The sequence below is a fragment of the Hordeum vulgare genome, chromosome 5H (genome assembly GCF_904849725.1).
Source record: "Hordeum vulgare subsp. vulgare chromosome 5H, MorexV3_pseudomolecules_assembly, whole genome shotgun sequence".
Taxonomy (NCBI): Eukaryota; Viridiplantae; Streptophyta; class Magnoliopsida; order Poales; family Poaceae; genus Hordeum; species Hordeum vulgare.
The window spans coordinates 527,615,214-527,632,823 of NC_058522.1; the positions used below are offsets into that span (position 1 = coordinate 527,615,214).

General features: G+C 48.0%; 1 protein-coding gene across 1 annotated transcript; it reads left to right on the top strand.

The window, feature by feature from the left end:
- The first annotated feature begins 2,491 nt into the window (after positions 1-2,491).
- Positions 2,492-4,477, top strand: LOC123398376 (protein PYRICULARIA ORYZAE RESISTANCE 21-like). The gene is made up of 3 exons (XM_045092855.1): positions 2,492-2,705; positions 3,156-3,237; positions 3,349-4,477. Exons 2-3 carry the CDS (start codon positions 3,156-3,158, stop codon positions 3,984-3,986), a joined length of 720 nt encoding a protein of 239 aa, XP_044948790.1. The 5' UTR covers positions 2,492-2,705; the 3' UTR covers positions 3,987-4,477.
- Positions 4,478-17,610: the final 13,133 nt, after the last annotated feature.

Consider the following 17,610-nt stretch of genomic DNA (forward strand, 5'->3'; position numbering starts at 1 on the left):
CGGGTTTCCTTGTCGATGTATTAGCAAATGATGTAACACTCCTTTCTTATGAAATATAAAGGCCATCCTGGCCTTCCCCGTTCAAAAAAAAATTGACATAATTTATTCAATTTTGAAAAACCTCAATTTATCCCCACCTGCCAATTTGGCCTTGATTTGGCATGCCATGCAGGTGTTTTTTTCTTCTGTTTTCCCTGCAAAAAACGGTCCAATGGCTTCCCAATCCGTTTGCCGCATCACCTCCTTTCTCCTTCTAGCACTGCAAACATCCCGTGTGTCGTCGAACTCACCTGTATGCGTGTCAAATCCTGACGCCGTGTACGAGCCTGTCGAGGCGCGTGCCATCAGCGCCGCACTTGAGGCAGCCTTTCCCAAGGTCGGGTGAGTCGGTTGACAATGAATGAGTAAGGCAGAGGCGCCCGCGTATAGGATGTATCCGCGGCGAGGACGACACGCTCCTTATACCCCTGAGCGTGTTGCTTCGATTTGACGAAAACGAGTACCGCAAATATCCCATCAATGATTGATCCTATACCCGTCAACACCCCCAGGGACTGTGCGTTCTGCAATCATGGCATGTGTTGGCCTTAGCTTTCGTGCGACAACAACCTAGCAAGAAGGGGGACGCCACCACGAAATCAAACCCACAATTTGAGATGAGATTGGCTTGTTGGGAAATGCATGGCTTTGTAGATCTCGACACACATGGAGAAATCTCCACTGAATGCCTCGAGGACATGACTGTCTCCTCTTTTCACTGTTGGTTCTCCGGCCTCGCCTCTCGGCTTGCCGCGTAACCCATGGTAGCTTCCTATCATGGCGACAGGGCAAGGAGGGTGGCTACACAAAGGACGATGTCGAATTTCCCGGTTGGTGCGCTCCGCCACGACTGGGTTCTTAGTAGAGGATGGAGCGACATGTGGTGGTGAACTGGTGAAGGTGCCATGGCATGGTCGCATGGGTGTGCCCATGACACAAACACTCTTAGGACACAGAGGTGACGATTCACCAAATGTTCATCTCGACTGAATGGCGACACTCCGAGCAGCGTCGTAATCTGCACGCCCCAGCGAGCCATGCGAGTTCGCCGTTGAGGGAGGTGTGTCGAGGTGCTCTCGGTAACATCCAACTTGAGCTCTCTCATCTATCCTCACTTCCACATGTGGTAGTCGCGTGAGGCCTCCCCCCTCTTGACCACGACGACCAACAAAGTGGATCGTGCTCGTGCGGCCCGCCAAGCAAGGCCATGCAGTACTTCGAGAGATGCGAGAGTAAGGGTGCTCGCCGGACATGCACACGTACTCGACACCGCATATGCGCCACCATGATCAAGGTGCACTCCACCAACGACAATTTCGGCAACACACTCAACGTGTCTGAGAGGTAAACATGTGTTGCGCTGAACCGATTTTTGCAGGGGAGGGTAAACGGAATGAAAACCGACAAAAAAATAAAAAAGAACCTCCTATGTCGCATGTCTAGCCATAAATCATTTGGTGGTAGTGGTGGTGGGGGGAATCGATTAGGGTGAATGATGGCTCAAAGGTGAAACAATGAAGGTATAAATTGAGGATTTTCTCAAAATTAGGTAAATTTAGAGCACGCTTGGGACTGCTTTATTCCAGAAAATTCAGCTTCGCTATAGAAAACATAAGCCAAACGGTGTAGCTTCATGATATGCCGCTCTGCAAAAAAAAACTAGAATCTAGGGTCCAACCCCTTGTTTTTTGTGAAGGTCTCTAGAAGGTGCTTTTCATAAAATTGTAAAAGCTGGAGTCGGAAGAAAATTATCCATCACTGACATCGGTAAGTGGATACCTTTTGTTTTTTTCCCTCTTATCCAATCAAATATATCATTCCCATCAAAAATTTCATTCGTGAAGCTGAAGCTAGATGAAAACCAAACACTCTCTTTGAAAAGGTTGCTGCTCCTGTATAAGACTGCTTCAAAATGAATTTGATGAAGCGAAACTCATTTTAATGGAGCGGTCTCAGACAGCCCCTTAGTCGATTTTGGTGAATCATGTAGGTAAATTTGGAATTAACTCCTCTCTTTTTTGCAAATAACATCTGATTAGCACTATCGCCTTTATTGGCCAGGTTAGTTTGGTCACGACTTTTCGGCCCAGTTGCTTGTCTGAGCTCAGAGACGGCCACCCCAGAGCTCCGCGCTAGTTCGATGCCACAGTAATCGGACCGGTCGGGTAGTTCCATGGGCGCGAAAGCCAGCGCGCCACTTGCCTTCCTCACCGTTCGAAAATAACTACAAACTGATCACTCACCCCGTGTCACATCCAGCCGCTCTGTACACATACTACTCCTACGTTGTGAAAATGCGGCGAGCTTTGTGCGCGGTGATCATCCTCGGGGAGAACGCCGACTAACAGCGACGACAGCGACGTGTCCCCCGGGTGTGGTCGACGGTGCGAGCCAACACGGCCAAGTGTTGGGCCGTGTTGTGTGTGCCGCTGCCGATGCCGCTGCCTTTCCACGCCACTTTTGAGCTTCCAGCTTCTTCTGCCCGGCTTCTTCTTCCCACCGGCAATTCTGACTCCTCCGGATGAGCCAGGCGACGCATATATAGCCGCGTATTCCCACCGTTTCCCCCTCCCCCCTCCCACACCCATCCAATTCCCCCACTCCATCGCCGCTCCTTCCCGGCCCTTCCTCGGCTCCTCGCATTGCAGGGAGGAGGCTCAATCAAGGTGATGATGTACCACCACATCGTTGTCCCCCTCTCTCTCTCTCTCTCTCTCTCTCTCTCTCTCGAAATCGAAATCGAAATCAGCGACATGCATTTGATGTAGGACTGCGTGTTGATGGTTAGTTGATTTGATTGTGCCATGCCAATCCTTCTTGATGGCGGAAGTGCGTGCTTTCGCGAATTAATTCCTTTCTCTCTCTTTTTGGGGTGTGTTCTACGCTTCGAACTAGCCTTTCTTCTCATCAGTTCTTTCCTTCTTTTGTGCCTAGCGAATAGCGTAGATCGGTTGCAATCGGCCGTTCGTCGATCCATCTCCTCTCTCTTGCTTTGCCCGCGTGAGATTGGCGTGCCTCTGTTTCATTTCCTAACTCTGTTCTGCGGACGCTGAGTATAGGGTAGTATAGAAGATTTCGGCTATAATTCTGACCGGGTGTGTGTGTGTGGAGTGCAGATGCCGACCATCATCATCAAGGTGGACCTGGACTGCGCCCGCTGCCACCGCAAGATCGAGAGGGTGCTCGACAGGATCAGAGGTACGTACTTCGCTCCAGCATCGCCATGTGTTTCTTTGTGTGTGTGTGTGTGTGCTAAATTTGAGCTTGTTAATGGCGACGAGGCTGATGGGATTCTTGGCGTGCGTGCAGAGAAGGGCGAGTTCGTCATCGACGACATCGAGTACGATGAGAAGAACAACAAGGTGATCGTGAAGGGGCCCTTCGACGCGGACAAGCTCTCCGACAAGCTCTGCTGCAAGGCCTGCAAGATCATCAAGGAGATCGAGATCGTGGAGCCGCCGCCGCCCCCGCCGCCGGAGCCGCCGAAGAAGGAGGAGCCCGCGCCCCCGGCGCCGGAGCCGGAGGTCGTGGTGCCGCCGCCGCCAGCGGTCCTGGAGGTGCCCAAGGCCGAGCCCGAGCCGGAGCCGCCCAAGAGTGAACCGGAGCCGCCCAAGGAGGAGCCGCCGCCCCCGCCCACGCCCAAGAAGGAGGAGCCCACGCCGCCGCCGCCCAAGATCGTGGAGGTGCCGTACCCGTGGCCGTACCCCTACCCGTACCCGGCGTGGCCGTCGGACTGCTGCTGCTGCCACGGCCACGGCGGCTGCCACTGCTGCTCCTGCAAGCAAGAGCCGGCCCCGGCGCCGGCGCCGGCACCCCCGCCGCCCCAGTACAACATCTACCCGCAGTACCCGCCGTACCCGCCGTACCCGCAGCAGCCAGCGTACCCGTGCGGCGGCTACAAGATCGTCTGCGAGGAGGACCCCTCCTACGCCTGCGCCATCATGTGATCGATCGATTGGTCAGTACGTGGCGCTACACCCCGCTCCCATCCCACCACCTCCGCCGTCGCGTCCGCCATTAATCCGATATGATCTTCCCGTATAAGCACCGTACAGATACGCCGCGCGCGCATGTATAGGCTCCCTTCGCGTACATATACACGCGCCCCATATACACCTACTCTCTACTCTGCTCTACTCCCACTGTTCATTTCCCCTGTGATTAGAGGCAGGAATAAAATACATACACCCAACTGCATTCATGTACTACGTACGTATATACTGCTACTACTGCCCTTATAAACTAAGGATGATCTGAGATCCATGATCAGGGTCTGTCGACTGTCACTCCTCCACTTTTATCTAATTATTTGTATGTGCTGCTGTGACATCTTGTCACTTTAAATTATGTATTATCGTGTACTCTATGTTGCACCCTGATCTGATGGAGTGCCGGGCTTCATTATCCTCACCACTCATAAGCTTTTGCTTTGCTGCGATGGCTCCGTGTGTCCCCAGAAGTGATTATGCAGCCATGCTTTCTCGTGTATGATTGTTCTGTAATACAGTAGTCTGTAAAGATGGGGCGAAAAAGACGCGGTTGATGGGTACGGATGGGATTGCGTCGAGGAGCGTCATCAGGAGGAGGTGATTAGGCGCGCACGTAACGCTGAGGCGATCCCTGATGGAGACCAGATGAGGGTTAAAGGCTAAAGCGAGCGAGGAGAGCGAGAGGCCACAGAACCGAAACGAAGCCAGCTGCTGCCGCTGTGGTAGGGATGATGTGTCGCCCGCGTGGCCTCAGGCGGTGGTGGCATGGGTGGCACGTACGTACGCAGAGCAAAGCAACGTCAACATGCATGAATAGATAGAGGCCAAGCAGACCACGTGCAACGCGTGGTTGGCTGTGTCCAACTCACACGAAAACAGAGGCCAGGCAGGGGATGTGTGCGTCTTCGGTTCTTCGTCTGGCGAGTTCGTCTGGACATTTTTCCTCCAGGGATTAGTAAATTGCAGCGGGACAGTGAGTTCCTCTCGCGAGTTCACCGTTGTTTGTTTCGTGGGACGGAGGATCAGTCAGAGGTCACCTCCGCCTCGCAGGAGGCAGGACAAATTCTTCTTCTTGTACCCTTTTCTTGCTCCTCGAATTGCCGGGAGCGGATGGCCCGCAGCCATTTCCAGCTACAATCTGAGAGGTGAAAGGAAAGGAGGAGGCGTTCGGAGGTTGTGGGTGGGGGTGGTTCTAGCTCCTGGCGAGTCGCCGTCGCCGGTATCTCAGCTGGGGGGGGTCCTCCTCAGCTCGCCTCCACCGTGCCTACCGGAGGACGGGAACGGGACGAGTGAGAGTGGACGGAGATCTGCACGATGGATGGCTTTCTCTGCCCGCACCCCCCCAGCAGAGTCCATGTCTGATCGGGACGGGCCACCCGCAGCGCCACGACCCCTCCAGTTTTTTTTTTTTTTTGAGGACCCCCCTTTGGATCCTGCGGTCCTGGGCCTTTTCTCTTTAGTCTCATGGGCCTCATGGTTATGGAGACTCTCGGTTCTCACGAGACGGCCCGGCGAATTTCCACTCAAAAAAACTCTGCTGTTAAGCAGTCGATGCAGTGACTTGCCTATAAAAAAATAAACCATGGTGATGGCCAACCCAACCTTGATGTATGCATCGTCAGACGACGACGGTCGCACTGAACATGAATCTTGCAGAGATCACGGGAGTCATTACAGAAACGCGCTACCCCATCGACCAGACGAGACAGCGTATAATCTGTCACCTCTGACTGCACTAGGCGTCTTGCTCTTTTTGCGCTTGACCGGATGACAGTGCGAGTTTAGTACTCCCCCACTTTACGTAGTACAGTACGATTAGTTATGGCAAGGACGAACGTTAGGACGGCCGTTGGGACGTCGTGTCAGATGGCCGGAAATGCTTACGTGCGGAGCACTGCGGCCTCCTCTCTATGGTCCAGTGCAGTACAGCAGCCCCCGCCAAGTCGCGAATCCATTCGTCTTGTAGCTTCATCAGCTGAGCTCCCCGTCTTGGCAAGTTGCGGCCTGTGCAGCCGTGCTGATCCTGACCTGTACCGGGTGGCCACGCACAGCGTCGGTGTTCACATGGATAGGCGGCCAGGACGGGACACTAGTGCGGTCGAGCTCCACCCAAACAAGAGGAATTACGGTCAGGTGGCGTGAGATTAGCAGCAGCCAGCAGGAGCAGCAGGTGTTCTGTACCATCGGGCCTCGGCTGCTCTCTGCAAGAAGTGGCTGGCTCCTGACGACACACACGAGATGTTCCACCAGAGACAGTGGCACCGACGCTATCACTGGGTGTATCTCTTCTTCTTTTTTTAACAAAGGGAAACAAAAAATCTGTCATAGTGCCATGTAAACAAAATACATTAGTTGTTGAAATTCACAACTACTTCTGATTTGATTAAACAGTATAAACACATTAAGTTGATTTACACAATTGTTTTAAGATGTATTGTCTTGTTTTCTGCCTTATTTATTATTAATATAAAAAAAGTATGAGGTCGTCTAAATTAAGAGAAACATAAGTATACATCATAAGTTTCATCGCCATGCGGATCTTTTGCTCAAATTTGTGCGTGCAAATTGTACTTTCCCTATGATCATGGACGTCCTATTCTAAAATAAATAGTGATGTTATGGTTTAGCTTCTTTACCAAAAATATGGCAATGTGTTTTTGGTTCTCTGAATTTGGTTGTTTGTTGAAAAAAAGAAAAATGATTGCATTGTTGTCTATTGTAGACGGTGTCTTTTATAAAGAAGAACTCACATTAGTTTTGTATACTAATTCCTGAATATTGGGTACAACCCTTCGATATTTTGAGTTATCATTTTCACTCATGTTTGAGCTGGCAAGTTCTTTCCTTGCATGCTTACACGTAGATGGACTCTACACCATGCATTTTTTATACAACAGTAAGTAGAATTAAATTCTTATACAAGACACATCGTATTTCAATTGATATCCATAGTTTCAGATTTTTAGTTAAAAAACTAAGTTGAAAAGTATGGTACCATGTCATATATCTGTGCGTAATCTTCAGGTTTGTAGTTGTTATTTTCTTACATTCACAATAAGTACTATAAATATATTGTAATATGAGACAAGCTTGCTAAGTATCTTTTCCTTTTTAATTATTAATGCAAAAGTATTATTGATCTCCCATGTTGCGTGTTGACGAATGAGCAACCTAAATGCCTTTTCAGTAATGAATCTTAGCGAAGACATTTCAAAGGAGATGGGACCATGTTGGACAAGTCAAATTATTGGGCTAGAGCAGTAGTAATTTTTATTGCTTTGTTTCTATATTTCCTTCGTTGTATTTCTACGTGTTATCAACTTGGAATAGATGATACTTTCACAATCAAATTTAAAGTTACTCTTCCTTGCATTTTTTTCTTTCAAGTTATTCTACAAAAAACATACCATGGCGGGCATTGTTGTCTAATACATTATGTTCCATTTTCTCCACCACTATATGCTCTTTATTTGTGGTCGTATTCCTTTTACCAATTGTCTATTCATTCACATTATATTTATTTTCTGCTTGTAGTATGTTTTGTCATCTATATTGGACCGCATGCCCACCATTGATCTTCTTTTGATAAACTTCTCATTGTTGCTCATATTACTTGATGACATCGAGATGAATATAGTGTCTAGCTTTATCTTCAAGTGTTGTGAGTGTCTTTAGTTGGATTTGAATTCATGTTTGTCGTGGTTTACTTACGCGGGTGTGGATCTTACGTTGTATCTTTGGAAGGAGCATTGGCCGAGACGTGCGTTGTACGTGCATGATTACTAGTTTATTAAGAAGAAGATAATTGGTCAGTTAATTTAGGAAAAACTTGAGAGGAAAAAAACCCGACACAAACACTCCCAAAGCAGGGTACTCATAAAGCATGAAACGCTAGGATCATTCAGGTAGGCCGTCCAATGCTTCCAACACATAACAAACTTAGCCCTCAACACTTACACAACACATCCAAACCCACAACACCAACTTAGAAGACCAAATCTACGACGACGACACATGAATCATTGGATGTATATGAGCAAAATAAAATACGTGCGTACTTAGATGTGAAACTACGTAGGATCTACTGTTGAAGAATTTGGGTTTCAACAGTAACCTGATGCACGGATTTCATAGAATTTTCAATGCCACTTCTCCTTCCGCATTTGAAACATGGTGAAGAATTGGTTGGGCCTTCATGTGCTTGACACTGCCTCCTGAAACACATTCGTTGACGTCAAGTCCTGTGGGACTTCATCATGCACCATGACATTTATAAGCGCATGGCAGCCCTTACCGTGTTGGTCACACAGGAGATTTAAAACAAGGAAAACTCGCGCGATTTTACCCACAAACAGACTCGTCCTATGGTCATCATCCGACACATCCGTAATGAGGCCACGTTGCGGGTTGTGGCCGGTGCTTAGCATTTGGGTATTTTCATGTCGGGGGAGTTGGCTTTTTCCCTTCTTTTTGCACTTGTGCGATCGATATGTAACACGTATCAATTAATGAATGTGACAAATCTAATACCATTTTTAAGAAAAAAGATCATTATTTCCTCTTATGTTGCAAAATGTTCTAGTGTTTCATAGTTTACAGGCCGTGGCTTTGTAGCCGAAATGGTATCCGCACTTTTGCTGCAATAATGCTACATCGGTGGACCCTTACATGGGTCTTATAGGGTGAGTCTGAATTGGCAAACTACTATCACATTAAGGGGGAGGGGGAGCAGACCCTGTTGGAAATATGCCCTAGAGGCAATAATAAAATGGTTATTATCATATTTCCTTGTTCATGATAATCGTCTATTGTTCATGCTATAATTGTATTAACAGGAAACGGTGATACATGTGTGAATAAATAGATCACAATGTGTCCCTAGCAAGCCTCTAGTTGGCTAGCTCGTTAGTCAATAGATGATCATGGTTTCCTGATCATGGGCATTAGATGTCATTGATAACGGGATCACATCATTAGGAGAATGATGTGATGGACAAGACCCAATCCTAAGCATAGCACTAGATCGTATTGTTCGTATGCTAAAGCTTTTCTAATGTCAAGTATCTTTTCCTTCGACCGTGAGATTGTGCAACTCCCGGATACCGTAGGAGTGCTTTGGGTGTATCAAACGTCACAACGTAACTGGGTGATTATAAAGGTGCACTACGGGTACCTCCGAAAGTGTCTGTTGGGTTGGTACGAATGGAGATCGGGATTTGTCACTTCGTGTGACGGAGAGGTATCTCTGGGCCCACTCAGTAGAACATCATCATGAGCTCAATGTGACTAAGGAGTTAGTCACACGATGACGTGCTACGGAACGAGTAAAGAGACTTACCGGTAACGAGATTGAACAAGGTATAGGTATACCGACGATCGAATCTCGGGCAAGTTCTATACCGACAGACAAAGGGAATCGTATACGGGATTGATTGAATCCTTGACATCGTGGTTCATCCGATGAGATCATCGTGGAGCAAGTGGGAGCCACCATGGGTATCCAGACCCCGCTGATGGTTATTGGCCAGAGAGGTGTCTCGGTCATGTCTGCCTGTCTCCCCAACCCGTAGGGTCTACACACTTAAGGTTCGATGACGCTAGGGTTATAGGGAATTATTATACGAGGTTACCGAAAGTTGTTCGGAGTCCTGGATGAGATCCCGGACGTCACGAGAAGCTCCGGAATGGTCCGGAGGTAAAGATTGATATATAGGACGGATGGTTTTGGACACCAGAAGTGTTTCGGGCGTCACCGGTAATGTACCGGGACCACCGGGACCACCGGAGGTGGCCCCGGGGGACCACCGAAAGGGGGCAACGACCCCGGGAGGTAAGGTGGGCCAAGTGGGGGTGGGAACCAGCCCCTAGGTGGGCTGGTGCGCCTCCCCGCTCAGCCCATTGCGCAAGGGAGAGAAAAGGGGGGGCAAACCCTAAGCCAGGTGGGCCTAAGGCCCACCAGTTGGTGCGCCACCCCCTCCTCCCCCTTCTGGCCGCCGCACCTCCCATCTGGGGGGCTGCCGCACCCCCTAGGGTGGGAACCCTAGGGGTGGCACCCCCTCTCCCCTTCCCCTATATATAGTGGGCACTTTTGGCCATTGGGCGACAGACTTTTCCCTCTCCCTCGGCGCAGCCCTGCTCTTCTTTCTCCTCCTCTCCGCCGGTGCTTGGCGAAGCCCTGCCGGGAGAGCTCGTCTCTCCATCGACACCACGCCGTCGTGCCTCTGGAGTTCTTCCCCAACCTATCCCTCCTCCTTGCTGGATCAAGGTGTGGGAGACGTCACCGGGCTGCACGTGTGTTGAACGCGGAGGTGCCGTAGTTCGGCACTAGATCGGAATCGCTGCGAGTACGACTCCATCAACCGCCTTCTAGCAACGCTTCCGCTTAGCAATCTTCGAAGGTATGATGCTCTTACCCCTCTCTCATTGCTGGTCTCTCCATAGGAAGATCTGAATATGCGTAGGAAAATTTTAAATTTATGCTACGTTACCCAACAGTGGCATCCGAGCCAGGTTTTCTATGCGTAGATTCTATGCACGAGTAGAACACAAAAGTTGTGGGCGATGATTTGTCAATTTGCTTGCCGCTACTAGTCTTATTCTTTTCCGGCGGTATTGTGGGATGAAGCGGCCCGGACCGACTTTACACGTACGCTTACGTGAAACTGGTTCCACCGACACACATGCACACCATGCATAAAGGTGGCTAGCGGGTGTTTGTCTCTCCTACTCTAGTCGGATTGGATTTGATGAAAAGGGTCCTTATGAAGGGTAAATAGCTTTGGCATATCATCGTTGTGGCTGTCACGTAGGTAAGAAGGCATTCTTGCTAGAAACCCAAATCAGCCACGTAAAACTTGCAACAACAATTAGAGGCCGTCTAACTTGTTTTTGCAGGGTTTGACATGTGATGTGATATGGACAAAGTTGTGATGTTGCATGTATGATGTATGAGATGATCATGTTATTGTAATAGGTTTCATGACTTGCATGTCGATGAGTATGACAACCGGCAGGAGCCATAGGAGTTGTCTTAATTTATTGTATGAGATGCAACGCCATGTGCTTACTACTTTTACTTCATTGCTAACAGTTAGCTATAGTAGTAGTGATAGTAGTAGTTGGCGTGACGACTTCACGGAGACACGATGATGGAGATCATGATGATGGAGATCATGGTGTCACGCCGGTGGCGATGATGATCATGCGATGCCTGAAGATGGAGATCGAAAGAGCAAAGATGATAATGGCCATATCATGTCACTATATGATTGCATTGTGATGTTTATCATGTTTTATACCTTATTGCTTAGAACGACGGTAGCATAATAAGATGATCCCTCTTAAAATTTCGAGAACGTATTCCCCTTAGTGTGCACTGTTGCGAAGGTTCGTTGTCTCGAAGCACCACGTGATGATCGGGTGTGATAGATTCTAACGTTCGCATACAATGGGTGTAAGCCAGATTTACACACGCGAAACACCTAGGTTGACTCGACGAGCTTAGCATGTACAGACATGACCTCGAATACAAGAGACCGAAAGGTCCAACATGAGTCGTATGGTTGAATACGATCAGCATGCAGTTGCTCACCATGGTGACTAGTCCGTCTCACGTGATGACCGGACACGGGTTAGTCAACATGGATCATGTATCACTTAGATGACTAGAGGGATGTCGATTTAAGTGGGAGTTCATACTTAATTTGATTAAATGAACTTAATTTTCATGAACTTAGTCTAAAAGTTGTCTTTATAAATATTGTAGATGGCCAACGTCAACCTCAATTTCAACGCATTCCTAGAGAAAAACAAGCTGAAAGATGATGGTAGCAACTATGCGGACTGGGTTCGCAACTTGAAGCTCATCCTTGAAGCAGCTAAAAAGGCTTATGTCCTTGATGCGCCGCTAGGTGACCCTCCCGCTCCCGCAGCAGCCCAAGACATTCTGAACGTCTGGCAAACGCGGAGTGATGACTACTCTCTGGTTAGGTGTGGCATGTTATACAGTTTAGAAATGGGGCTCCAAAGGCATTTTGAGCAACACGGGGCATATGAGATGTTCCAGGAGCTGAAGCTAGTTTTTCAAGCTCATGCCCGTGTCGAGAGATATGAAGTCTCCGACAAGTTCTTTAGCTGTAAGATGGAGGAGAACAGTTCTGTCAGTGAGCACATACTCAAAATGTCTGGGTTACACGGTCGTCTGACTTCACTTGGAGTCGAACTTCCGGATGATGCTATAATTGACAGAATCCTCGAGTCTCTCCCACCAAGCTACAAAGGCTTTGTGCTTAACTACAACATGCAAGGGATGGAGAAGACCATTCCCGAGTTGTACTCGATGCTCAAATCTGCAGAAGTAGAAATCAAGAAAGAGCATCAAGTGTTGATGGTCAACAAGACCACTAGTTTCAAGAAAGGCAAGGGTAAGAAGAACTTCAAGAAAGACGGTAAAGCTGTTGCCGCGCCCGGTAAGCCAGATGCTGGGAAGAAGAAAAAGAATGGACCCAAGCCTGAGACTGAGTGCTTCTATTGCAAGGGAAAAGGTCACTGGAAGCGGAACTGCCCCAAATACTTAGCGGACAAGAAGGCGGGCAACGTTAAAGGTATATGTGATATACATGTTATTGATGTGTACCTTACCAGCGCTCGTAGTAGCTCCTGGGTATTTGATACCGGTGTTGTTGCTCACATTTGCAACTCAAAGCAGGAACTGCGGAATAAGCGGAGACTGGCCAAGGACGAGGTGACGATGCACGTCGGGAATGGTTCAAAGGTCGATGTGATCGCCGTCGGCACGCTACCTCTACATCTACCATCGGGATTAGTTTTAAACCTTAATAATTCTTATTTAGTACCAGCTTTAAGCATGAACATTGTATCAGGGTCTTGCTTAATGCGAGACGGCTACTCATTTAAGTCAGAGAATAATGGTTGTTCTATTTATATGAGTGATATGTTTTATGGTCATGCTCCGCTGGTGAATGGTTTATTCTTGATGAATCTCGATCGTGATGTTACACATATTCATAGTGTGAGTACCAAAAGATGTAAAGTTGATAATGACAGTCCCACATACTTGTGGCACTGCCGCCTTGGTCATATCGGCGTTAAGCGCATGAAGAAGCTCCATATTGATGGACTACTAGAGTCTCTTGACTTTGAATCATTTGACACTTGCGAACCGTGCCTCATGGGCAAGATGACTAAGACTCCATTCTCAGGAATAATGGAGAGAGCAACCAACTTATTGGAAATAATACATAGTGATGTGTGTGGTCCAATGAACGTTGAAGCTCGCGGTGGTTATCGTTATGTTCTCACTCTCACCGATGATTTGAGTAGGTATGGGTATATCTACTTGATGAAACACAAATCTGAGACGTTTGAAAAGTTCAAGGAATTTCAGAGTGAGGTTGAGAATCAACGTGACAGAAAAATTAAGTGTCTACGATCTGATCATGGAGGAGAATATTTGAGTCACGAGTTTGGCACACACCTAAGGAAGTGTGGAATCGTTTCACAACTGACCCCGCCTTGCACACCGCAACGCAACGGAGTGTCGGAACGTCGTAATCGCACTTTATTAGATATGGTACGATCTATGATGTCTCTTACCAACTTACCGCTATCATTTTGGGGATACGCATTAGAAACTGCAGCATTCACTTTAAATAGGGCACCGTCTAAATCCGTTGAGACGACACCGTATGAACTGTGGTTTGGCAAGAAACCTAAGTTGTCGTTTCTTAAAGTTTGGGGCTGCGATGCTTATGTGAAGAAACTTCAACCAGAAAAGCTCGAACCCAAAGCGGAGAAATGCGTATTCATAGGATACCCTAAGGAAACTATTGGGTATACCTTCTACCTTAGATCCGAAGGTAAAACCTTTGTTGCCAAGAACGGATCCTTTCTAGAGAAAGAGTTTCTCTCGAAAGAAGTAAGTGGGAGGAAGGTAGAACTTGATGAGGTAATTACACCCCCTCTCGAACAGGATAGTAGCGCAACGCGGGAAGTTGTTCCTGTGGCGCCTACACCGACTGAAGAGGAAGTTAATGATGATGATCATGAAGCTTCGGATCAAGTTACTACTGAACCGCGAAGGTCCACAAGGGCACGCTCCGCACCAGAGTGGTATGGCAACCCTGTGATGGAAATCATGTTGTTAGACAACGGTGAACCATCGAACTATGAAGAAGCGATGGCGGGCCCGGATTCCAACAAATGGCTCGAGGCTATGAAATCCGAGATAGGGTCCATGTATGAGAACAAAGTATGGACTTTGGTGGACTTGCCCAATGACCGGCGAGCCATAGAAAATAAATGGATCTTCAAGAAGAAGACTGATGCAAACGGTAATGTAACCGTTTACAAAGCTCGACTTGTCGCAAAGGGTTTTCGACAAATTCAAGGAGTTGACTACGAAGAGACTTTCTCTCCCGTAGCGAAGCTGAAATCAATCCGAATCATGTTAGCAATTGCCGCCTTTTATGATTATGAAATTTGGCAAATGGACGTCAAAACAGCGTTCCTTAACGGGAACCTTAAAGAAGAGTTGTATATGATGCAACCAAAAGGTTTTGTCAACCCTAAGGGTGCTAACAAAGTGTGCAAGCTCCAGCGCTCCATCTATGGGCTGGTGCAAGCATCTCGGAGTTGGAACATTCGCTTTAATGAGGTGATTAAAGCGTTTGGGTTCATACAGGTTTACGGAGAAGCCTGTCTGTACAAGAAAGTGAGTGGGAGCTCTGTAGCTTTCCTCATACTATATGTGGATGACATATTATTGATGGGGAATAATATAGAGATGTTGGAGAGCATAAAGGCCTATTTGAACAAGAGTTTTTCAATGAAGGACCTTGGAGAAGCTGCATACATATTAGGCATCAAGATCTATAGAGATAGATCAAGACGCCTCATAGGTCTTTCGCAAAGTACATACCTTGACAAGATATTGAAGAAGTTCAATATGGAAAACTCAAAGAAAGGGATCTTGCCAGTTTTGCAAGGCATGAGATTGAGTAAGACTCAGTCGCCGACCACGGCAGTAGATAGAGAGAAGATGAGTTCTGTCCCCTACGCTTCAGCCGTGGGCTCTCTAATGTATGCCATGCTGTGTACCAGACCTAATATAAACCTTGCCATAAGTTTGGTAGGGAGGTACCAAAGTGATCCAGGTATGGAACACTGGACAGCGGTCAAGAATATCCTCAAGTACCTGAAAAGGACTAAGGAAATGTTTCTCGTTTATGGAGGTGACGAAGAGCTCGTCGTAAAGGGTTACGTCAACGCTAGCTTCGACACAGATCCGGATGACTCTAAGTCACAGACCGGATACGTATATGTGTTGAATGGTGGTGCAGTGAGCTGGTGCAGCAGCAAGCAAGAAGTCGTGGCAACATCTACATGTGAAGCGGAGTACATAGCTGCTTCAGAAGCAGCTCATGAAGGAATTTAGATGAAGGAGCTCATCACCGACCTTGGAGTGGTTCCAAGCGCGTCGGGTCCAATGACACTCTTGTGTGATAACACTAGGGCCATTGCCATAGCCAAGGAGCCCAGGTTTCACTGGAAGACGAAGCACATCAAACACCGCTACAACTCTATCCAGGACCATGTCCAGAGTGGAGTGATAGATATTTGTAAAGTACACACGGATCTGAATATTGCAGACCCGTTGACTAAACCTCTTCCACGAGCAAAACATGATCAACACCATGAATGCTATGGGTGTTCGATACATCACAATGTAACTAGATTATTGACTCTAGTGCAAGTGGGTGACTGTTGGAAATATGCCCTAGAGGCAATAATAAAATGGTTATTATCATATTTCCTTGTTCATGATAATCGTCTATTGTTCATGCTATAATTGTATTAACAGGAAACGGTGATACATGTGTGAATAAATAGATCACAATGTGTCCCTAGCAAGCCTCTAGTTGGCTAGCTCGTTAGTCAATAGATGATCATGGTTTCCTGATCATGGGCATTAGATGTCATTGATAACGGGATCACATCATTAGGAGAATGATGTGATGGACAAGACCCAATCCTAAGCATAGCACTAGATCGTATTGTTCGTATGCTAAAGCTTTTCTAATGTCAAGTATCTTTTCCTTCGACCGTGAGATTGTGCAACTCCCGGATACCGTAGGAGTGCTTTGGGTGTATCAAACGTCACAACGTAACTGGGTGATTATAAAGGTGCACTACGGGTACCTCCGAAAGTGTCTGTTGGGTTGGTACGAATGGAGATCGGGATTTGTCACTCCGTGTGACGGAGAGGTATCTCTGGGCCCACTCAATAGAACATCATCATGAGCTCAATGTGAATAAGGAGTTAGTCACACGATGACATGCTACAGAACGAGTAAAGAGACTTACCGGTAACGAGATTGAACAAGGTATAGGTATACCGACGATCGAATCTCGGGCAAGTTCTATACCGACAGACAAAGGGAATCATATACGGGATTGATTGAATCCTTGACATCATGGTTCATCCGATGAGATCATCGTGGAGCAAGTGGGAGCCACCATGGGTATCCAGACCCCGCTGATGGTTATTGGCCAGAGAGGTGTCTCGGTCATGTCTGCCTGTCTCCCGAACCCGTAGGGTCTACACACTTAAGGTTCGATGACGCTAGGGTTATAGGGAATTATTATACGAGGTTACCGAAAGTTGTTTGGAGTCCCGGATGAGATCCCGGACGTCACGAGGAGCTCCGGAATGGTCCGGAGGTAAAGATTGATATATAGGACGGATGGTTTTGGACACTGGAAGTGTTTCGGGCGTCACCGGTAATGTACCGGGACCACCGGAGGTGGCCCCGGGGGACCACTGAAAGGGGGCAACGACCCCGGGAGGTAAGGTGGGCCAAGTGGGGGTGGGAACCAGCCCCTAGGTGGGCTGGTGCGCCTCCCCACTCAGCCCATTGCGCAAGGGAGAGAAAAGGGGGGGGGGGCAAACCCTAAGCCAGGTGGGCCTAAGGCCCACCAGTTGGTGCGCCACCCCCTCCTCCCCCTTCTGGCCGCAACCTATATATAGTGGGCACTTTTGGCCATTGGGCGACAGACTTTTCCCTCTCCCTCGGCGCAACCCTGCTCTTCTTTCTCCTCCTTTGTGCCGGTGCTTGGCGAAGCCCTGCCGGGAGACCTCGTCTCTCCATCGACACCACGCCATCGTGCTTCTGGAGTTCTTCCCCAACCTCTCCCTCCTCCTTGATGGATCAAGGTGTGGGAGACGTCACCGGGCTGCACGTGCGTTGAACGCGGAGGTGCCGTAGTTCGGCACTAGTTCGGAATCGCTGCGAGTACGACTCCATCAACCGCGTTCTAGCAACGCTTCCGCTTAGCGATCTTCGAAGGTATGAAGATGCTCTTACCCCTCTCTCGTTGCTGGTCTCTCCATAGGAAGATCTGAATATGCGTAGGAAAATTTTAAATTTATGCTACGTTACCCAATAGACCCATCGAGTTGAAATTCAAAGGGGCTTAGGGGCAAGTTATTTAGTTGGATGGGTTTGTCTTTTTTAAACTTTCGCACCCTTTTTATTAGCTAGTGATCAAAGCATTGTCTTTT

What these genes read in the sequence shown, in the direction of transcription:
- LOC123398376 (XM_045092855.1), top strand. Translation starts at nt 3,156, where the DNA reads ATGCCGACCATCATCATCAAGGTGGACCTGGACTGCGCCCGCTGCCAC. An exon ending in GGTGCTCGACAGGATCAGAG is followed by an intron (nt 3,238 to 3,348) that starts GTACGTACTTCG and finishes GCGTGCGTGCAG; the next exon opens with AGAAGGGCGAGTTCGTCATC.